Source organism: Somniosus microcephalus, chromosome 31 (assembly GCF_052327205.1).
Source record: "Somniosus microcephalus isolate GS21.2 chromosome 31, FLI_Smic_1.0, whole genome shotgun sequence".
NCBI classification, from domain to species: Eukaryota; Metazoa; Chordata; class Chondrichthyes; order Squaliformes; family Somniosidae; genus Somniosus; species Somniosus microcephalus.
The window spans coordinates 35,237,075-35,261,270 of record NC_141017.1 but is presented as its reverse complement, the minus strand read 5'-3'; the positions used below and the strand labels follow the sequence as shown (position 1 = coordinate 35,261,270).

General features: G+C 47.2%; 1 protein-coding gene across 3 annotated transcripts in view; it reads left to right on the top strand.

Moving 5' to 3' along the window:
* The window catches only part of vav1 (vav guanine nucleotide exchange factor 1), a 174,446-nt gene that overhangs the window by 94,777 nt on the left and 55,473 nt on the right, over positions 1-24,196 (top strand). For all 3 annotated transcript variants that reach the window (XM_085971773.1, XM_085971772.1, XM_085971771.1), the window contains exons 5-13: positions 81-189; positions 1,701-1,799; positions 3,307-3,375; positions 5,566-5,669; positions 10,454-10,553; positions 12,210-12,305; positions 17,189-17,257; positions 17,376-17,462; positions 23,806-23,891. In XM_085971773.1, coding sequence (XP_085827899.1) covers positions 81-189; positions 1,701-1,799; positions 3,307-3,375; positions 5,566-5,669; positions 10,454-10,553; positions 12,210-12,305; positions 17,189-17,257; positions 17,376-17,462; positions 23,806-23,891 — 819 coding nt within the window. The remainder of the gene's footprint in view (positions 1-80; positions 190-1,700; positions 1,800-3,306; positions 3,376-5,565; positions 5,670-10,453; positions 10,554-12,209; positions 12,306-17,188; positions 17,258-17,375; positions 17,463-23,805; positions 23,892-24,196) is intronic.

The window sequence follows — 24,196 nt, the reverse complement described above, 5'->3', positions numbered from 1 at the left end:
GTTGAGATGGATCACGAATGAAGTTGGTTCACTGCGGCTGCCACTCTCGGAACCTTATCCCGTAATCTTTGTCTCAACAGCGATACAGGGGAGGAAGATGACGACCTTTACGATTGCGTGGAAAATGAAGACGATGAGGGGGGTGAAATCTATGAAGACCTGATGAGGACTGAGGTTGTGATGGCACCGGTATGAGATCCATACTGACAACATTGGCACCGCCAATTCTCTCTCATCCCTTTCTCCTGAAATCGCCCAAAGCATTTTCCTCATATGGACGGTGACTGTTGGGTCGGATAATCGAGCGCACAAGGCATTGCATGTCCTGCCCTTGACCTAAGGCCGACAATGTGCACTTCCCAGAAGATGGCAATTGGGAGCTGGAACCCTGGCTCCATTTTTGGTGCTATCCTCTCCAACGCATGCCAATTCTCAGCCAAGAGAGCCGGAAAGGCAACCTGCTCCCCGGCTACCGGCTCTGCCCCCAGGGGATGATTTGAGGCGCTTGAGAACAACGCTGGGTGAATTACCCCTGTGTAGAAATGCCACCCAGTGACAGTCAGGTTAAAATAGCGAAGTCACTGTGCGGAGGCTGGTGCAAACTCAATTGTTCCCGCTCTGGGGCGGAGCGTGTACGGAATCCCACTGACTTGACCATTAGAAGTCCCGAGGTATTTCCTGGACACCACTCTCGTACCTGTGTACATAGAAACATAGAAACATAGAAGATAGGAGCAGGAGTAGGCCATTCGGCCCCTTGAGCCTGCTCCGCCATTCAATGAGATCATGGCTGATCATCCAAATTCAGTATCCTGTCCCTGCTTTCTCCCCATATCCCTTGATCCCTTTAGCCTTAAGAAATATATCTAACTCCTTCTTGAATATATTTAATGAATTGGCCTCAACTGCCTTCTGTGGTAGAGAATTCCACAGGTTCACCACTCTCTGGGTGAAGAAATTCCTCCTCATCTCAGTCCTAAATGGCTTACCCCTTATCTTTAGACTGTGAGCTCTGGTTCTGGACTCCCCCGCCATCGGGAACAACCTTCCTGCATCTAGTCTGTCTAGTCCTGTTAGAATTTTATAAGTTTCAATGAGATCCCCTCTCATTCTTCTAAACTCCAGCGAGTATAAGCCTAATCGACCCAATCTCTCCTCATACGGCATTCCTGCCATCCCAGGTATCAGTCTGGTGAATCTCCGCTGCACTCCCTCCATGGCAAGAACATCCTTCCTCAGATAAGGCGACCACAACTGCACACAATACTCAAGGTGTGGTCTCACCAAGGCCCTGTACAACTGCAGCAAGACATCCTTGCTCCTGTACAAGTCCGATTTTAGTGCCGCTTTGCACTGCGCTTTTCTGGCTCTCTCAGGGGCTGTTGAAAAGTTGCACTTGGCACTGAATGGACTCCAGATCAAAGCCATCAAACCAACCCCAGTGCCGATTATGCCATGGCCTTTGTGCGCTGAGGCAGAGATGAGCCGAAAACAACCCTTGCTGCAGCCGGTCCCCAGGGACGTTCAATGGCGACCCCCAAACCAACCTGATGCCCCAGGTACCAGGGAGAATTGTTGAGTATGGGAGGCAGAATGAGGGTTGGGGATTCCGTTTTTTAAACAGGGTTTTGGGGCAGGGGAGTATTGTTAAAAATGTGCCCTTGTATCATCGCCACGTTTAATCGGGATCTGTATTTCAGCCACAGAAAATGACTGACGTTGACAAACGGAATTGCTGCCTTCAGGAGATCCGACAGACAGAGGAGAAGTACACTGAGACATTAGAATCCATACATCAGGTATGATCAGGGCCGGGGACCCTGCGCACATGGCCCTGGCTGTGTCAGTTTCTTCCAATGCCATTCAGTTGATACCATGGATACCATCGTTTGCGGAACACCTCCATTCAGTCCGTAAGGATAACCCCGAGCTTCCGGTCGCCTGTCATTTCAATTCACCGCTCCATTCCCACTCGGACCTCACCATCCGCAGCCTCTTGCATTGTTCCACGGAAGCTCAGCGTAAGCGCGAGGAACAGCACCTCATCTTCCGATTAGGCACTTTACAGCCTTCCGGACTCAATATCGAGTTCAACAATTTCAGATCATAACCTCGGCCCCTATCATATTTTTATATATTTTTTATCCACACCTTTGGTTTGTGACTTTTCCTTTTTCTCTCTCCCACATGGCAGCTGTCTCTCATCCTGCCAGCGCATTTCACACTTCATCTAGAGCCATTGTTTGTTTCTTTACCTGTCCTATTACCATCTCGTCTCACCTTGAATATCTCTTAATGTCTCTTCACCTCTCACTGACCTTCCCTTTTGTTCTTTCATCCCCTCCCCCATTTCCCAGCCCCCAAACTGGCCTTTTAATCTGTTTCATTTCCTGCCTTTCTTTTTCTCAGTTCTGATGAAGGGTTTTGACCTGAAGCGTTGACTCTGTTTCTCTCTCCACGGATGTTGCCTGGCCTACTGAGTTTCTCCAGCGTTTTCTGTTGTTATTTCGGATACCGTGGAGGGGGTGCACTGGGGTCACCAAGGGATGAGGGGCAGTAGGGTTTTAACCCACCCACTTACACCTCCCCCCCCGTCCCTCCCCCCTCCCACCAACACCAACCTCAGGTGTGGGTGCCAAGCAGAGGCCAGGCACTGCCCATGGAGAGGGAGGATATTTGATGATGGACGACAGGTGGGGAGGAACAGGAGACCACCGTGACGCAGTGTTCCAGAGCTTGACCCTCAAGCCAGCCACTGCTTAGAATCGTGGCCCTTAATGAACTGTATAGATTTTTCTTCTGATCAATGAGAACATTGGTGCAATGGTGGTCACTGATCTCTGACGTAAGAAAACGACTAGGCACTTGGTCTAAGCGTTAAACAAAGCTTTAATCAACTGTTTTACAACATGGAGGTCTGATGCGCTATCAATTACTCATAAAAGACTGAGAGTTAAGAGAGTAACTAAAGGCTTTTATTAACAAAAGAATGAAGGTCTGCCTCGAGTGGTCGACCGGTCCAGAATACAAAGGGCTGGGGAGCAGTCACCTTTATACTAGGACTTGTGGGAGGAGTCAGCCGAGGCATGTCCAGGCATGTACACAGTGGAATACAAACAGTGGTTTACCACAAGGTCTAGTTGTGACCTTCACTAGTTCCTGTTGAGAATGTCCTGCGCAAGCTGGGCCTGTGCCCAAGTATTTATACTCTCCCTGGACAGCGCCATCCGCAGGCCACTCAGTATTATTTCATAAGTCTTTCTTTCATGAATGACTGATTCATGTCGCTCTGTTTCTGTTTTACAGCATTTTTTCAAACCATTGCTTCGATTTCTCAGTACCCATGACGTAGAGAACATATTCCTCAACATTGAGGTAAGTCCCTCATTGCCCAGAGTTGATCATTATTGATTCGATCTTTATTTTAATCTTGCTGCAGTTATACAGGGTACTGGTGAGGCCACACCTGGAATACTGCGTACAGTTTTGGTTTCCATATTTAAGAAAAGATATACTTGCTCTCGAGGCAGTTCAGAGAAGGTTCACTCGGTTGATTCCGGAGATGAGGGGGTTGACGTATAAGGAAAGGTTGAGTAGGTTGGGCCTCTACTCATTGGAATTCAGAAGAATGAGAGGCGATCTTATCGAAACATATAAGATTGTGAGGGGGCTTGATCGGGTGGATGCGGTGAGGATGTTTCCACTGATGGGTGAGACTAGAACTAGGGGGCATAATCTTAGAATAAGGGGCTGCCCTTTCAAAACTGAGATGAGGAGAAACTTCTTCACTCAGAGGGTAGTAAATCTATGGAATTTGCTACCTCAGAGAGTTGTGGAAGCTGCGACATTAAATAAATTTAAAACAGAGATAGACAGTTTCCTAGCTGATAAGGGATTACGGGGAGAGGGCAGGGAAGTGGACGTGGGTCTAAGTTCGGATCAGCCATGATCCTATTGAATGGTGGAGCAGGCCCGAGGGGCCGTATGGCCTACTCCTGCTCCTACTCCTTATGTTCTTATGTTCTGAATCTATTTACCATATTCCAGGTTGAGATAATGGGCAGACAATCGGCTTCCACACCCCTGCTAGTGCTACTCCTGATCCAGATGGTTGGAGATTCCACCAAGATATGTTCTTAAGATGATTCAACCTCTGATCTTGACTAGGGTGGGACTGGATGGTGCAGTGGATTAGACACGGGCCTTTTCTGAGGCCTGGGTTCAAACCTGTCCAGACTGGGTGGGATGAAAATCTTCTCCATCTGCGGCACTGTGAGGGCTCGTCTGGAAATGAGTTTGGGCAGTCTCCTCTCAAACCTTTGCCTGCAACAGCACAGAACAGCCTCCGAACATTGACGATATGGGAAATAACAACAGAAAATGCTGGAAAAACTCAGCAGGCCAGGCAACATCTGTGGAGAGAAAATAGAGACAACGTTTCGGGTCAAAACCCTCTGTCAAGAGTCTTGACAGAGGGTTTGACCCGAAACGTTGACTCTAGTTTCTCTCCACGGATGTTGCCTGGCCTGCTGAGTTTTTCCGGCATTTTCTGTTGTTATTTCGGATTTCCAGCATCTGCAGTATTTTGCTATCGTACTATTGACGATATGGGTGTTGCGGGAATGGGAGAGGTGCAATAGGGGGTGCTCTCCGAGGCGCATTAGTGGGGCAGAGTGATGGCAGCTTTACTCTGCATCTAACAGTGCAATACGTGACTTGGGAGAGCTTGGTGTTGACACTGGCTGCTTGAAATGAAAAAGTCTTCCATGCCCCAGTGCTTCCTATCCCTTAGCCTAAATGAGTACACAATTCACCAAATTAAAATAATGAATCAAAGCTGTTTCTATTAGAGATTTGCCTTTTGATGGTCCACACACTGATTCAGCCAAAAGGAAAATGCATTAAAGTGGTTGGGGGGGGGGGTGAAATCGCTCAATGCCAACAGGGTCACAGTGAACTGGCAGCCCACTTCACACTGCGCTTCAGTGGAAAGGAGAACGCGGGGTAAAACGTGTTGCTGAATGGCTATGAGCTCATTTCGTGCTACAGGCCCAGACCAATTTGACCATATATATGAAGCAGTGACCCACATGGCCGAGGACCAGCCTGAACTCATGGGTTGTATCAAGGAGTTTAGGAGGCGCGTTCATCCCCATTGGCAAGCATCGCGATCTCACCATCGGGGTCCATCGGGGTTGGGGGTGGAGGGAGAAGAGAAAAAGCAAAGGCAAGGTGTCCATTGCAGGAGGGGGGAAAGCAGTAACGAGTTCCCTCCACAAGAACAGCCTTGGGAGCTTCATAGCAGATGGAGAAGACTTCATTCCATTGGCCTGGGCTGGACTGGAACTAAAGTCCTAAAGGCGGATCAACGCTGGGCTGGTTTTCCGAGTTCACACTGTCGGCCGAGAGCCTCATCTACTGCCTGCACCTATCAGGACATCAAGGGCAAGCTGCCTTTGTCTCCCTGTTCCCTGCTCTCTGGTATTCCCCGTACATCTATCGGAGGTTACACGCGCAGCCAGCGCACTGCAGTCCCGTTGCTTTACACCTGTGTTGCCTCCACAGGAACTACTGAATGTGCACAAAGGTTTACTAGAAGAAATCCAAAAATCTATCAAAATCCACAGTGCCCAGAACCTCTACGAAATCTTCAACAACTACAAGAAAAGGTGAGTGTGTGGCTGCCTCGCTATATTGAGATCCATTCATTGGTTCTTTCCACAGGAAGCTTTTATTGTTGTCAGTCAGCTTGTTGTTTCGTATGATGTGCTTTTTCTCCCCTCCCTTAATACAGGGAAACTTAGAACAGCTAGTGCGGCAAAGGCCAGTCTACATGGTCCCTCCCGGAACCACGATAGGGTTCCCCTTGTCCTCACCTTTCACCCCACCAGCCTCCACATTCAACGGATCATCCTCCGGCATTTCCGCCACCTCCAACGTGATCCCACCACCAAACGTATCTTCCCCTCCCCTCCCCTTTCAGCATTCCGCAGGGACCGCTCCCTCCGAGACACCCTAGTCCACTCCTCTATCACCCCAAACAGCCCTTCCCCTTTGCCTGGCACCTTCCCGTGCAAGCGGAGGAGATGTAACACCTGCCCCTATACCTCCCCCCTTCCCACTGTCCAGGGCCCCAAACACCCCTTCCAGGTGAAACAGCGATTTACTTGTACTTCTTGCAATCTAGTATACTGTATTCGCTGCTCACGATGCGGTCTCCTCTACATTGGGGAGACCAAACGCAGATTGGGTGACCGCTTTGCGGAACACCTCCGTTCAGTCCGTAAGGGTGACCCCGCGCTTCCGGTCGCCTGTCATTTTAATTCACCGCTCCATTCCCACTCGGACCTCACCGTCCTTGGCCTCTTGTATTGTTCCACGGAAGCTCAACGTAAACTCGAGGAACAGCACCTCATCTTCCGATTAGGCACTCTGCAGCCTTCTGGACTCAATATCGAGTTCAACAATTTCAGATCATAACCTCGGCCCCTATTTCATTTTTTCTTGTAATTTTTCCACTCCTTTCCCCCGCCCCCCCCACCTTTCCTTTTGTTTCGCTCTCACACCTGGCAGCTATCCCTTGCCCTGCCAGTACACTTTACACCCAATCTCAGCCTATTACCATCTCGTCCAGCTTCTAACACCTTTTATTGTCTCTTTTTTACTTCTTTTGTTTCTTTTATTCTTTTGTCCGATCGCAGCTCTGCCTCCAATCTATCTTTTCTTTCCAGTTTTGAAGAAGGGTTCGACCCGAAACGTCAACTCAAATTTCTGTCCACGGATGTTGCCTGACCTGCTGAGTTTTTCCAGCATTTTCTGTTGTTATTTCGGATTTCCAACATCCGCAGTATTTTGCTATCGTGCCAGTCTACATGGCTCAGTACACTGGGCAAGTAAATACCAAACGCACCACAGGGGAGGGAATTAGCAGAAGGGAGAGTTAATAACTTAACATATAATAGGAGGATGCAAATCATTGGCAAAATGCTCAGGCATTACCCATCAGTGGAAAGGTCAAGGAGAAGAATTGACAAATAAAACAGAGGAGGAGATTTTTTTTACGCAGTGAGTTGTTGTGATCTGGAACGCGCTGCCTGAAAGGGCGGTGGAAGCAGATTCAATAGTAACCTTCAAAAGGGAATTGGATAAATACTTGAAAAGGAGAAATTTGCAGGGCTGTGGGGAAAGAGCAGGGGGAGCGGGACTAATTGGAGAGCTCTTTCAAAGAGCTGGCACAGGCACGATGGGCCGAATGGCCTCCTTCTGTGCTGTAAGATTCTATGATCTCACAATTACTGTGAAGAAGCAACATGCCTGAATATAAAATAAGCAGTTACCGATTCTTAGAATACAAGGACAGGTGCCCCCATTGAAAGAGTCAAGAGAAACTGAAACCGAGCAGATTCAATTCCAAGATAATAGTCTATGTCATGAATGACTATATCTGGAGTCAATGCAGAGAAGGGTCTGTAAGCCTTTCTCTTACTACTGTTCGGACTTTGAGAATTACGAATAAGCGCAACAATGACAGATAAGTATGCGATCAACAAAATTGGTCTTTATTCACACTACAGTTCAAAATTCAAGTGTACATCGAAGCATTCCCTTGCAATCAATATGCTTCCAATTTACCCGTACATAAAAGTATCTCCCCAGCAACTTATCCCAAGTCAACCGTACATAAAAGAACCCTTTAACAAGATCTAAGCTCTATGTCTGACTTTTATACATACTCCTTTATCTCTGGGTGATCGGTCCAGGAAAAGTTGTAAGTCGAAAGGTAGACTGCCCAGCTTTCTTTGTTCTTCCGTTCTTCCGTTCTCCTTTCTTTGTTCTGAATTTCCTGCCACTGGGTTATCTCTTTATAAGGCCTTTCTGCCGGCCTCCCTCGTATATCTCTGTCTGCCTCCCTCTGATAGGTCAGTTTCACTCCAAACCTTCCCTGATTGGAGTTCCTTCCGCATGACATGTTCATTTTCCTGTGAGGTGTTGTGGGGGCAGGACTTCCTGTCCATGCGGCCTCACAAACAAAGGACCGTGCTGACCACCGGGCAAAAGACCCCCTGCTGACTTCCGCCATTTTGTGTCTTCACAAACAAAGGACCGTGCTGACCACCAGGCAAAGGACCCCCTGCTGACTTCTGCCATTTTGTGTCTTCACAAACAAAGGACCATGCTGACTTCCTAGTATCCCATAACCATTTCACAATTCGTTCGGAACTTTGATCTCCAAACGGTAGCAGCGGTTTTATTATGGTTACTAGAATCTTACAGGGTCTAAGTCATGAGGAAGAGCTGGAGAACTTGGGCTCTTCAGTCTTCAGTGGAGGTGGCTTGGAGGGGACCTGGTAGAAGTAAATAAGATAATAAACATAGGAAAGATTAATCCAGACATAAAGGATCCCATGGCGCCATTTTGAAGAAAAACAGGGGAGTTCTCCCCGGTGTCCTGGGTCAATATTTATCTCTCAACCAACACCTAAAAACAGATGATCTGGGTCATTATCACATTGCTGTTTGTGGGAGCTCGCTGTGCGCAAATTGGCTGCTGCGTTTCCTATATTACAACAGCGACTACACTTCAAAAAGCACTTCATTGGCTGTAAAGCGCTTTGGGACATCCTGAGGTCGTGAAAGGCGCTGTAGAGTCATAGAGTCATAGAGTTTTACAGCACAGAAAGAGGCCCTTCGGCCCATCGTGTCTGCGCCGCCCATCCATCCCTGTCCAGTCTAATCCCATTTTCCAGCATTTGGTCCATAGCCTTGTATGCAATGGCATTTCAAGTGCTCATCCAAATGCTTCTTGAATGTTGTGAGGGTTCCTGCCTCTACCACCCTTTCAGGCATTGAGTTCCACATTCCAACCACCCTCTGGGTGAAAAAGTTCCTCCTCAAATCCCCTCTAAACCTCCTGCCCCTTACCTTGAATCTATGCCCCCTTGTTATTGACCCCTCTACTAAGGGGAAAAGTTCCTCTTTATCTACCCTATCTATGCCCCTCATCATTTTGTACACCTCAATCAGGTCCCCCCCTCAGCCTTCTTTGCTCCAAGGAAAACAACCCCAGCCTGTTTAGTCTTTCTTCATAGCTGAGGCGCTCCATCCCAGGTAACATCCTGGTGAATCTTCTCTGCACCCTCTCCAAGGCAATCACATCCTTCCTATAGTGAGGCGACCAGAACTGCACACAGTATTCCAGCTGTGGCCTCACCAGCGTTTTGTACAGCTCCATCATAACCTCCCTGCTCTTATATTCTATGCCTCGGCTAATGAAGGCAAGTATCCCATATGCCTTTTTAACCACCTTATCCACCTGTTCCGCTGCCTTCAGGGATCTATGTACATGTACACCAAGGTCCCTCTGACCCTCTGTACTTCCTAGGGTCCTACCACTCATTGTGTATTCCCTTGCCTTATTTGTCCGTCCAAAATGCATCACCTCGCACTTTTCAGGGTTAAATTCCATTTGCCACTTTTCCGCCCATCTGACCAACCTGTTTATATCGTCCTGTAGCCTGAGGCTTTCCTCCTCGCAATTTACCACTCCACCAATTTTCGTGTCATCTGCGAACTTAGAAATGCAAGTCTTTCTTTTTTAAACCTAGACAGTCGGACAAGGAGGTCGAATTTAACACCAGATCAGGAAGGTCTTCACACAAAGAGCGATCAGCGCTTGGAATGGATTTACAGGGCAGGGCGGTGTAGGCAAAACCCCCTGGACCATTAAGAGGCAGTTGCGCTGGTGGGACTGTAGGTTTGGTTTGAATGGATGAGTAACATTGGGCCAAATAGTCTTCCTCATCTGTGCTTACCTTGTGATCTTTGAGACTAGTTCAAAAAGATCATAGCAGATCTCATCTTCGATAGTGCAGCTAAGTGGGGTTTCTGTCTTATAAAGAAAACCAGCTTTGCAAACCTAATTACAGATTAAAAACCAGCCTGGGGGCATCTGGTTCAAATGTATGTGTAGGTTTATATCAATAAATGGTGAACATAGGAACAGGAGGAGGTCATTCAGCCCCTCGAGCCTGTTCCACCATTCAATGAGATTGTGGCTGATCTGTATCTTGACTCCATTTATCCGCCTTGGTTCTGTGACCCTTAATGCCCTTGCCTAATGAAAATCTATCAATCTCAGTTTTGACATTTTCAATTGACCCCCAGCCTCGACAGCTTTACGGGGCAGAGAGTTCCAAACTTCCCTTTGTATGAAGAAGTCTTCGCAGAATCAATTTACAGAACAATTGGAATCCCTTGACCAACAGAGCCCCTTTAAGCAATGGTTGAAATCACTTTAGCAGCTGGTGGCTCTTTTGTTCAGGTGCTGTCCCCGCCTTCGAGCTCCGACAGTGGCCATTTGGGAAGTGAAATGGCCGTTGATTGGCAGTGACCAGGGCGTTCCTGGGCCTTAGGGCTCATTAAAAACCGTCCTTTGTCTTTTGTTTCCCCGAAGGTTGCTGCTGTACGGGAGGTACTGTAGCCAGGTGGAGGCAGCCACAAAACACCTGGACAAGATCGCCAGCACAAGGGAAGATATTCGGATGAAGTTGGAGGTAGGAACCTTCTGAAGTGGCTGTGCTGCATCCATGCTACTTATCCCCAAAAGCACCTCTCTGTTTCGGCCGCTGTCTGACCCTTTCCAGAATTTCCTGGTCTCCGAATTCCAGCAGACGTAACTCGGGGGCTTGTGGGTAGTAGTTCCAACATGTTGAGCACCTTTAACAGTTGGAGCAAGGTGAACTCCTGCTAGCGCACAGCAACCAGAATTAGTTCTAAAGCTGTCCAACCGTAACTTGGAAGGAGATTGTTCTCTTTTTTTTTATTATTAATAAACCTTTCCTGGCTTGTACCATTGCTTGTTTCTTTGAACTAGGGGTGAAAAATTCAGTTCTTTGCACCTCCCGTTAGCGCCTTAAGAGGGCGCTAATGGGGCACAAAGCAACTAGCGCCCGGGCGCGGCGATGTTTGCGCCGCTCGCGAAATTAACTAGACATTTTGCGGTGGCGCTAAACACTACCGTCACGATCTCCTGCGCCGGCAGATCGTGGCGTCAGGCGAGTGCGCAACGCCCCGGTAGCGCCCCGGACCGGATATTGAGTGGCGCCCCCTGCCTTACCACCTGCCGCTAGCAACGACAGGTTGAGGGGAGCGTTTTGCAGTCAGAAAGGGACTGGGGGAGCGCTATTTAAAGGCGACCGCTTCCTGCCCTTTTTTTGTCGGTGACATTTTTGCACCACGCATTCTGAGAGAGAGAGAGAGAGAGAGAGACTTCTGGAGAGATTCAACGCTGTGTGAAGGAGTTTTGAGTACTGAGCAGCACTTTGCAGGTTTATTTTGATTTGTTCTTCCTTTCTTCGCCAGCGCTCTGAGGTAGCGCCTCGCTCCTCGGCCTTTGCGCCTTAAGACAGGTGTGAAGCGCCTGATTTAGCGCTCCAATCACCTCCAGGGGCGATAAAAGCCAAGTTTGCAGTCGGAGGCGATAATTAGCGGCAGGCGCTAAACTTTGCGCACGGCCGATAACAGCGCCCCAAACGGGGCGATACTGAATTTTTCCCCCTAGATGTTTATTTGGCTTTCATTTGTCTGGTTTCAACTTTACTCCTGAGCCCCGCCGTTCGAAACGCTGTGCCTGAGATAGGCCGCTCTCCCCGCCGCCCTGGATGGCAGCCATCTCCTCCCTCATTGCAGCACGGAACACCGCGCAGAGCGGCCAGTTGCAAACTTGGCCACCAACAGGAAGTGCAGGTGCCACTTTAAGAAGTCCCACCAGCATCTGTCTGCTCTTGCCAAGGAGATCCCGGCCTCAGTGCGTGGCACAAATTGTGCTGGAGGGAGGCACCATGTGCATTTAAATGAGGGCACAGTGAAATTCTGAGGAGGTCTTTATTGGAGAGTAAAATTGTAAAATAGTTAAATTAATTTTTCATGGGACGGGTGGGGTCCCATTGGTGAGTTTGTCCTCTGTAAGAAGGGATCCCATTGGTGAGACTGTATTCTGTAAGAAGGGATCCCATTGGTGAGAATGCTCTGTAAGACGGGGTCCCATTGGTGAGTCTTTTCTCTGTAAGAGAATGTATCTCAATGATTAGACTCCCTTTATAAAATATTTCCATACAACCACCGTACACTCTTATTCAATCAGCAAAAAGAAAGTGTAGCGGTCCTTTTAGGCTGCCGAGTCTAATTACTGTGTGTTCTCTTTTTTTCAGGAATGCTCCAACAGAGCAAACAATGGAAGATTCACCCTCCGAGATCTCTTGATGGTGCCCATGCAGAGGGTCCTCAAGTATCACCTTCTGCTGCAGGTAGAGATTGGCAGGGATCCGAACTAGAAACATTGGAAATAATTCCCATCTCAGTCACTGACCATTGTGGAAATATTTCCCACCTCAGTCACTGACCAATGTGGAAATATTTCCCACCTCAGTCACTGACCAATGTGGAAATAATTCCCATCTCAGTCACTGACCAATGTGGAAATATTTCCCACCTCAGTCACTGACCATTGTGGAAATATTTCCCACCTCAGTCACTGACCAATGTGGAAATAATTCCCACCTCAGTCACTGACCAATGTGGAAATATTTCCCACCTCAGTCACTGACCAATGTGGAAATATTTCCCACCTCAGTCACTGACCATTGTGGAAATATTTCCCACCTCAGTCACTGACCATTGTGGAAATATTTCCCACCTCAGTCACTGACCAATGTGGAAATAATTCCCACCTCAGTCACTGACCATTGTGGAAATAATTCCCATCTCAGTCACTGACCAATGTGGAAATAATTCCCACCTCAGTCACTGACCATTGTGGAAATAATTCCCATCTCAGTCACTGACCATTGTGGAAATAATTCCCACCTCAGTCACTGACCATTGTGGAAATAATTCCCATCTCAGTCACTGACCATTGTGGAAATAATTCCCATCTCAGTCACTGACCAATGTGGAAATAATTCCCACCTCAGTCACTGACCATTGTGGAAATAATTCCCACCTCAGTCACTGACCAATGTGGAAATAATTCCCATCTCAGTCACTGACCAATGTGGAAATATTTCCCATCTCAGTCACTGACCATTGTGGAAATATTTCCCACCTCAGTCACTGACCATTGTGGAAATAATTCCCACCTCAGTCACTGACCAATGTGGAAATAATTCCCACCTCAGTCACTGACCATTGTGGAAATAATTCCCACCTCAGTCACTGACCAATGTGGAAATAATTCCCACCTCAGTCACTGACCATTGTGGAAATAATTCCCATCTCAGTCACTGACCAATGTGGAAATAATTCCCACCTCAGTCACTGACCATTGTGGAAATAATTCCCATCTCAGTCATTGACCATTGTGGAAATAATTCCCATCTCAGTCACTGACCATTGTGGAAATATTTCCCATCTCAGTCACTGACCATTGTGGGAATAATTCCCACCTCAGTCACTGACCAATGTGGAAATAATTCCCATCTCAGTCACTGACCAATGTGGAAATAATTCCCATCTCAGTCACTGACCATTGTGGAAATAATTCCCATCTCAGTCACTGACCATTGTGGAAATAATTCCCATCTCAGTCACTGACCAATGTGGAAATAATTCCCACCTCCGTCACTGACCATTGTGGAAATAATTCCCATCTCAGTCACTGACCAATGTGGAAATAATTCCCACCTCAGTCACTGACCAATGTGGAAATAATTCCCATCTCAGTCACTGACCATTGTGGAAATAATTCCCATCTCAGTCACTGACCAATGTGGAAATATTTCCCACCTCAGTCACTGACCAATGTGGAAATATTTCCCATCTCAGTCACTGACCAATGTGGAAATATTTCCCATCTCAGTCACTGACCAATGTGGAAATATTTCCCACCTCAGTCACTGACCAATGTGGAAATAATTCCCATCTCAGTCACTGACCATTGTGGAAATAATTCCCATCTCAGTCACTGACCATTGTGGAAATATTTCCCATCTCAGTCACTGACCAATGTGGAAATATTTCCCACCTCAGTCACTGACCATTGTGGAAATATTTCCCACCTCAGTCACTGACCATTGTGGAAATAATTCCCATCTCAGTCACTGACCAATGTGGAAATATTTCCCACCTCAGTCACTGACCATTGTGGAAATATTTCCCATCTCAGTCACTGACCAATGTGGAAATATTTCCCATCTCAGTCACTGACCAATGTGGAAATATTTCCCACCTCAGTCACTGACCAATGTGGAAATATTTCCCATCTCAGTCACTGACCAATGTGGAAATATTTCCCACCTCAGTCACTGACCATTGTGGAAATAATTCCCACCTCAGTCACTGACCATTGTGGAAATAATTCCCATCTCAGTCACTGACCAATGTGGAAATATTTCCCACCTCAGTCACTGACCAATGTGGAAATATTTCCCATCTCAGTCACTGACCATTGTGGAAATATTTCCCATCTCAGTCATTGACCAATGTGGAAATATTTCCCACCTCAGTCACTGACCATTGTGGAAATATTTCCCACCTCAGTCACTGACCAATGTGGAAATAATTCCCATCTCAGTCATTGACCATTGTGGAAATATTTCCCATCTCAGTCACTGACCATTGTGGAAATATTTCCCATCTCAGTCGCTGACCATTGTGGAAATATTTCCCATCGCAATTATTGACCGCAGAGGTTTACAGTTCTGGCTAGTAATCAGTCTCACCTCCCTTCAACACTTGTTGGCTCTCTGTAAATCTCAAGGGGGTAAAATTGGTCTTTGCCAGTAGTGTGAAACGGGCTCATAGCGAATCAGCAGACAGTTTCCACCGTGCCCAATTTTCTTTACCATTGAAGTCAAAAGACACCAGGAATGTCCCAGGTTCAATCTCCACTCGGTGCTGATCTAAACCAGTGTGGTGCTAGGGTTGTAGCAATTCTGATCAGTGCCTCTGGGCTAGAGAGAGAGAGAACTCAGCCAGGCTTCCTACTCCTGATTTTTTACTGAAAGATGCACCTGTGTGGACACGTAAGAGACTTGCGGTGCTCCTTGCAGAGCAGTAGCCTGCCAACACTCACTGTCCCTAGGTTCATGGATGAAGAATGATCACTTGGACAATGCACTGGTGAGCCCCTATTATATCTAGAACCATAAAGAAAGACTTGCATTTCTACAGCGCCTTTCACGACCACCGGACGTCCCAAAGCGCTTTACAGCCAATGAAGTACTTTTGAAGTGGAGTCACTGTTGTAATGTGGGAAACGCAGCAGTCAATTTGCGCACAGCAAACTCCCACAAAATTAGTTTTTGTTATGTTGGTTGAGGGATAAGTATTGGCCAGGACACCAGGGATAACTCCCCTGCTCTTCTTCGAAAAATAGTGCCATGGGATCTTTCACATCCACCTGACAGAGCAGACGGGGCCTCGGTTTAACGTCTCATCTGAAAGACGGCACCTCCGACAGTGCAGCGCTCCCTCAGCACTGCACTGGAGTGTCAACCTAGCTATATGTGCTCAAGTCCCTGGAGTGGGACTTGAATCCACAACCTTCTGACTCAGAGGCAAGTGTGCTACCCACTGAGCCACAGATGACACTGCTGATAGTGCCCATACCCCAACATGGGTCAATATCTTCAGGGAGGGGAAAGAGGAACGTTTAAAAAAAATTAATTCTTGGGAATTGGGCATCGCGAGCAAGTCTGACATTTATTGCCCATCCCTAGTTGCCCTTGAGAAGGTGACGGTGAGCCGCCTTCTTGAACCGCTGCAGTCCGTGTGGTGAAGGTGCTCCCACAGTGCTGTTAGGGAGGGAGTTCCAGGATTTTGACCCAGCGACGATGAAGGAACGGCCGATATATGTCCAAGTTGGGCTGGTGTGTGTGACTTGGAGGAGACACATTAACATCCATATGTTAATGATCAGGCCCTAATGTCTCACTCTACATTGGGGAGACCAAACGCAGATTGGGCGACCGCTTTGCGGAACACCTCCGTTCAGTCCGTAAGGGTGACCCTGAGCTTCCGGTCGCCTGTCACTTTAATTCTCCGCTTCACTCCCACTCTGATCTCTCTGTCCTTGGTCTATTACATTATTCCAATGAAGCTCAACGTAAGCTCGAGGAACAGCACCTCCTTTCGATTAGGCACTTTACAGTCTGCCGGACTCAACATTGAGTTCAACAATTTCAGATAATAATCCCTGCCCCTATTTTTCATGCTGTATGATTTTGCCATTCCCATTTGCAACATTTTGGCCTAGAAATTCAGTGGCCTGCGCCACCAGTTTGCGCCCAAAGAGGGCTTTTGCGCCACTGTGCAAACCTACCGCGATATTTAGCGGGGCGCTAATGGCGGCGTTAGCCAGTAGCGCTGCGCCGCCACCGATGACGTAATCGGTGTGTGCAGCGCCCCGCTATCGCCCCGCTGGCCATATTTGGTTGCTGCCGCCTCCCCCGCGCCGGCCGCAAACAGCGACCGGTACACGGGGCCTACCTGTGCCGGTACTGGGGCGAGTTAAGGTGGAGGTGCGGCCGGCCGCTTTTTCGGCGGCCGCCTGCCCGCACCTCCATCCCCGGCCTCCTTCACCACCCCCCTGCGGCATTGCCGGCTGTTTCCAGAGAGCCCGGCACTTCTCCTTGGTGCCGGGCTCATTTGCCGGCACTCGCGAGCGGGGATCGCACTGTTGCAGGCACCTCCCCCTTAAGACTGAGAGGAAGGCCTGCAGTACCGCAGGCTGCCGTGCCGCAGCGGGTGGCACTGCGGCACTTTGCACGCCGATATTCAGTTTCAGCGCCTCAAGCGGGGCGCCGAAACCCTTGTTTAGCGGCCGGCTTCCACTTGGGGCGCTGAAACTGAATATCCCGCTGGTGCAAGTGGCTCCGCGCGCAGCGGTAATTCCGGCGCCCAGGCGAGCTGGGCGCCCCTAACTGAATTTCTAGGCCTTTATCTTTCCTGCCTCTTACATAAGCACAGTCAATTCATTCAATTCCTTCCTCCCCTCCTAAACCCCCCCCCCCACCCCGTCTCTGCACCTGCTTAATATCTGTTACATCTCCAGCTTTTTCCAGTTCTGATGAAGGGTCCCAGACCTGAAACGTTAACTCTGTTTCTCTCTCCGCGGATGCTGCCTGGCCTGCTGAGTATTTCCAACATTTTCTGTTGTTATTCCTAATGTCTCACTGATGTGTTCCTACAGGAATTAGTTAAGTACACTGTTGACCCAAGAGACAAGGACAACTTACGAATGGCTTTGGATTCCATGAGAGTAAGTGCAAGTTGCCTTGCATCTTTATTCCTAACTAGCAGGGGGTGCCCGGCGTTGCCAGGGCAATTTTGGGCAGCGTGGTGGTTATATTTATCTCAATTGTTTCCTTTTTCTTTAGGACTTGGCCCAATGTGTGAATGAAGTGAAAAGAGATAGTGAAACTCTCAAACAGATCACAAGCTTCCAGTTATCAATAGAGAATTTGGTGAGTCACGGGGTCGGCTGAACTGCATGAGGTGTCTGATCGTGTTTAGCCAGTTGTTGTCTGAGGTTTAACAGAGCGAGAGGGCTGTTGGGTAACTCCACCGATCGCACACTTCCATCGTGGAGGTGTTTGTTGAAGGGAATGCCGGAGCAGATTCTGCGACGCGGATTCCTGTTGACGCTGTAATGATATCAGCAAATAGTGATGGTATTTGCCTGTTTGATTATTTATGCCTGACCAGCAGAGGGCATGTGAGAGAGAGAGAGTTTAGTTTTAGTTTTGCTTTTAGATGGATCTCTAAGATGGTGTCTCCTGTTTAGCTGTTAACTGAGTTGAACATACTTTAGATAAAAAGTCATTCTCTTTCATGAATGTGTCATCATTGAACCCACATACAAATCGATACCTGGTGTCAGAAGTGATTGAAAGAGATGAAGAGGAAAAATCTGAAGTTAAATCAGCTCTCCACATATTAGCAAGCCAAAAGAGAACATCGTTACTTACCATTGGAGAATAGCTAACGAAGTGAAAAATGGAAGGTTTACACCCACCAGCGAAGCTTCAGTTGACAGGTAATGTGGCTGAAAATTGGAGGAGATTCAAACAACGTTTGGAGTTGTATTTAGCGGCAATCGGAGCTGACGAGAAAAGTGATAAAATGAAAGCGTCAGTGTTCTTACATGTCATGGGTGATGAAGTGCTGGAGGTGTATAATAACTTCACATTCGCTGCTGATGGAGACAAAATGAAGCTGGATAAAATAATGGAACAGTTTGAGGCCTACTGCATACCTAAAGGTAACGTGACGTTTGAGAGGCACAGATTTTTCACATGTGTACAGAAAACGGGAGAGACTATTGATCAGTATGTGACTGAACTGAGAAACCGAAGCAAAACATGTGAATTTGGGGGACTGACAGACTCGCTGATAAAAGACAGACTGGTGTGTGGTATTCCAGATAATGGTCTAAGGGAAAGACTGCTAAGAGAGCAAAATCTAGACCTGGGAAAAGCCATAGCACTGTGTAGGGCTACAGAGACTGTGAAGTCGCAGGCAAAGGAGCTGTTCAGTGACAGTAGCTGCAACGTGGATGCAGTGAGAAAGAACGGACACAAACCGTTTAACAAAAAGAGCGCCAATGTGAAAAAAGAGGTGTGGCCAGCGAACAAAAATGAAAGGGGCAATCGAAAGTCATGTAGTCGATGCGGTACACAGCATCCACCAAAAAAGTGTCCAGCATATGGTAAAACATGCAATAGTTGCAACAAAAACAACCATTATGCCCGTTGCTGCAAGAACCAAGCGCAACAAAGCAAGGTCCATTCAGTAGATGAAAGCGAGATAGAGGAGTTCTATGTGAATGTTGTGTCTGAAAACAAAAAAGAAAAAAGAGACTGGATGTCGACACTAAAAGTGAATGACATACACATTCCATTTAAATTGGATACTGGAGCACAAGTTAATGTGATATCAGAGACTGATTTTAAGAAAATTAGACCCAGACCAAAGATACATGGAATAAAAGTGAAAGTGACAGGATACTCAGGTACTGATATACCAGTGAAAGGAAAATGCATTGTCAAAGTAACACACAAGGACAGAGAGCACACGCTAGCATTAATCGTGGTGCCAAAGGATGTGCAGGCCATACTAGGTTTAATAGCCTGTGAGAGACTCAACCTGGTAAAGAGAGTCCTCGTTGTGGAAAGCGAAGGAGAGACAGTCTATGATGAACTCATGAAAGAGTACAACAACCTATTTAAGGGTCTAGGCTGCCTTCCAGGAGAACACACGATCAGAGTAGATAAAAGTATGCCAATGGTCATACATCCATGCAGAAAAGTTCCGTTTGCTCTTCAAAAGCAACTGAAGGCAGAGTTGGACAGGATGGAAAGCCTGAACATGATTCAGAAGATAGATGAGCCAACTGAGTGGGTGAGTTCCCTCGTCGTTGTGGACAAAAAGAATGGAAAGCTCAGAATTTGCCTGGATCCAAGAGATCTAAACAGAGCAATAAAGAGAGAGCACTTCAAGCTTCCTACACGTGAGGAAATCATGTCACAGTTTGCAAATGCAAAGTATTTCAGCAAGTTAGATGCATCATCAGGATTTTGGCAGATGAAACTGGACGAGGCAAGCTCAAGACTGTGCACATTCAACAGTCCATTTGGCAGATACAGATTCCTAAGATTACCATTTGGCATTGCCTCAGCTCCTGAAGTGTATCACAAAACTATCCATATGATCTATGAGCACCTGGAGGGAGTTGATACATCAATGGATGACATCATAGTATGGGGAACCACGAGAACTGAGCATGACGAGAGACTGAAAAAAGTGCTGGAAGCAACAAGGAAAACAAACCTGAAGCTGAATAGAGAGAAATGCCAGCTCGGGGTGACAGAACTGACATTCGTGGGAGATGTCCTTAGCAGTGAGGGCATCAGACCAGATCCCAGAAAGGTGTCCGCCATTGAGAATATGCCAAAGCCACAATGCAAAAAGGACATGCAGAGGTTTAATGGAATGATCAACTACATGGGTAAATTCATATCCAACCTCTCAGAAAAGATGGCGCCACTGAGAAGACTAACTGAAAAGAACATAGAATGGGAATGGAATCATGAGCATGAGAAGTCATGGAGCGATCTAAAGAAACTGCTCATAGAGGAACCAGTTCTGAGGTTTTATGACCCAGCGAGACCCATCAAGATATCATCAGATGCATCACAGAGTGGGCTCGGTGCCGTTCTTCTGCAAAAATATGACTACTGGCAACCTATTGCATATGCATCGCGCTCAATGACAGACGCGGAGACGCGATATGCTCAAATAGAAAAGGAGTTGCTCAGCATCACATACGCCTGTGAAAGATTTCACCAGTTTGTGGCAGGACAAGCAATCAGTGTAGAGACTGACCATAAGCCCTTGATTGCATTGTTCCAAAAGCCACTAAATAGCTGTCCGCTTAGAATACAAAGAATGATGATCAGGCTGCAACGCTATACACTGAATGATGCGTACACACCGGGTAAGCTGATGTATACAGCAGAGAGCTGTTGACTCAAGTGAGCCTGCAAACACCAAAATGGATGAAAAAGTGAACGCCTACATGGACATGATCACAAGTGCACTGCCCATAGCAGATGCAAAAATGGAGCTCATAAAGACTGAGACAAACAAAGATGAAACAATGAGACGACTGAGGAAAAGCATCTTGGATGGATGGCCCAACATGAAGCAAGACTGCTCACCTGACATGGCAGAGTACTGGAACTGCAGGGTAGAACTATCACTGGTCGAAGACATCATCTACAAAGGAAGTAAAATAGTTATCCCAAAGAGTCTGAGAAAAGAGATGCTAAAAAGGATCCAGGGAGGACATCTGGGAATCGAAAAGTGTAAGAAAAGAGCACGAGAGGTGATGTACTAGCCACAAATCAACCAAGATGTGACAAATGAGGAGTCAAACTGCACAATATGCCTGAAATATCGAGCAAGCAATCCGGTAGAACCACTAAAGCCACACCCAGCGCCAGACAGACCTTACCAGAAGGTAGGCGCTGACCTATTCGTATGTCAAGGGAAGGACTATCTTGTAGTCACAGACTATTACTCCCTGTATCCAGAGGTTTGTAGACTGTACGCCACCACTGCAGATGCTGTGATAACATGTATGAAAGCCATATTCTCCAGACATGGCGTGGCAAGCGAGGTCTTCACAGACAACGGACCCCAGTTTTACAATGCAAGTTTCCGACACTTTGCCAAAGAGTGGGACTTTGTCCACACAACGTCAAGTCCTCACTTTCCACAGTCCAATGGACTAGTGGAAAAATCGGTCCAGACAGTGAAAAGACTGATGTACAAGGCAAAAGACAGTGGAACTGACTTCTACCAAAGCATGCTTGTATACCGCACAACGCCGCTCGAGTGTGGTATGTCACCAGCCCAACTCCTGATGGGACGTCTGCTAAGGTCAAACCTACCCATCCCGGAGAACCTCCTGAAAACAAAAGAGGGGGAGAAAGTGAGGAAGTTCAAAGAACAACAGAAAGAAAAGCAAAAGTACTACTATGACAGAGGAACACAAAACCTACCTGAACTCCACACTGGTGACCAAGTAAGGTTCAAAGACAAAACAAACATATGGACTCAGAAGGGAACTGTCCTGAGTGAAGTCCAACCAAGATCATACACCATTCAGACAGATGAGGGTGCTGTTCTGCGAAGAAATCGTCGAGATCTTCTCATGGGACCAGCCACAGCAAGTCAAAAGACTGATACTGTTGAACAACCTGATCACACAGCTGAGAAACCATCATCGGAGGCAACAACTCAGATTCAAGGACAATCAATCAGAAAATCCTCAAGACACGTGAAGCCTCCTGAGAGACTCATTGAGCAAATTTAAGGACTCTTGTTATAGAAGGAAGTAATGTTATCTTATTCTTTCTTCAAGTTCTAGTGTATTGACATATTTCATGTGAACACACAAAGCAAGGTTAAAAAACCTTGATAATGATAATGACAATGTAAGTTCATTAAGTGTTACAGTTAAAATGCAGAGTAATACAAAGAAAACATGTTGTTAGATAAAAGTAAAATACTTTTGTTTTAAGAAAGGGAGATGTAATGATATCAGCAAATAGTGATGGTATTTGCCTGTTTGATTATTTATGCCTGACCAGCAGAGGTCATGTGAGAGAGAGAGAGTTTTGTTTTAGTTTTGTTTTTAGATGGCTCTCTAAGATGGTGTCTCCTGTTTAGCTGTTAACTGAGTTGAACATACTTTAGATAATAAGTCATTCTCTTTCATGAATGTGTCGTCATTGAACCCACATACAAATCGATACAGACGCTAGACCAGCAATGGGAGCAAAGGATGGCCAATGTACCTTCATCACCAATCTGTGCAGTGAAAAAAGTGCAGGGCTCTGGGGAAAGAGCAGGGGGGGCGGAGAGAGTGGGACTAGTTGGAGAGCTCTTTCAAAACAGCCCGCCCAGGCACTGTGGCCTGAATGGCCTCTTTAAAACAGAAGAAATAGGAGCAGGAATAGGCCACTTGGCCCCTCGAGCCTGCTCCGCCATTCAATAAGATCATGGCTGATCTGATCTTGGGCTCAAAGCCACTTCCCCGCCCGCTCCCCATAACCCTTCACTCCCTTATCTTGTAAAAATCTGTCTATCTCCACCATAAATGTATTTAATGACCCAGCCTCCACAGCTCTCTGGGGCAGAGAATTCCACAGATTTACGACCCTCTGAGAGAAGAAATTCCTCCTCATCTCAGTTCTAAAAGGGCCACCATTTATTCTGTGACTTCCCCACGAGGGGAAACATCCTCTCTGCATCTACCTTGTCGAGCCCCCTCGGTATCTTACATGTTTCAATAAGATCACCTCTCATTCATCTTTCTGTGCTGGATGATTCTATATGGTTTCTCTGACAGACTTGGGTTCCCCATATGGCTTAGTGCTTGAATCCACTGGCCACTGTGGCATTGAGTCACCAGACCAAGATGGTCACTGGGTTCGACCCCATATCTGAGCTTCCCAAACAGCCATCTCCCATCTTGTTGCATAATCTAGCAAACCAATTGTTCAATTACAAAAATGAGTCAACATGCATTGTCCCTGCACAGCATTGTGCGGAGGGCGAAGGGGAGCTCTTGATAAAGTGACAGGTGGAAATATTTACTGGCTAATACAGATAAGGCTCAATCACCAGGTCTGTATCGAATTTGCAGATCTTACTCGGGGTAACGCTAGGGGTTCTGTAATTGGAAGCAGCAGGCCCTAGTTCGGGAGTGGAACAGTTCACTGTGCAATTGGGATCATTAGCCCTGAGCTAGAGAGCAGGGCCATCGGCTAGATTATAATGGAGATATCTCTGACAGGACTAGACAGACTAGATGCAGGAAGGATGTTCCCGATGGCCGGGGAGTCCAGAACCAGGGGTCACAGTCTAAGGATAAGGGGTAAGCCATTTAGGACTGAGATGAGGAGGAATTTCTTCACCCAGAGAGTGGCAAACCTGTGGAATTCTCTACCACAGAAGGCAGTAGAGGCCAATTCATTAAATATATTCAAGAAGGAGTTAGATATATTTCTTAAGGCTAAAGGGATCAAGGGATATGGGGAGAAGGCAGGGACAGGGTACTGGATTTGGATGATCAGCCATGATCTCATTGAATGGCGGAGCAGGCTCGAGGGGCCGAATGGCCGACTCCTGCTCCTATCTTCTATGTTTCTATGTTTCTCACTTGAGCAGAAATTACATTCTGTCTAAATGAGGCATCAGAGTCTCTCATTCAGTACTAACCATTTTGTTACGTCCTAGAACCAGTCTTTGGCTAGCTATGGGCGACCCAAGATAGATGGAGAGCTACGCTTAACGACTGTGGACAAACGCTCCAAACAGGACAGGTAAATGCAAGTCGTTCTCCGCACCTACACCTGTCAGTCACAGTACAACCTGTCAGTCACAGTACGGCCTGTCAGTCACAGTACGGCCTGTCAGTCACAGTACGGCCTGTCAGTCACAGTACGGCCTGTCAGTCACAGTGTGGCCTGTCAGTCTCAGTGCGGCCTGTCAGTCACAGTACGGCCTGTCAGTCATGGTACGGCTTGTCAGTACGGCCTGTCGGTCACAGTACGGCCTGTCGGTCACAGTACGGCCTGTCGGTCACAGTGCGGCCTGTCAGTCACAGTGCGGCCTGTCAGTCACAGTA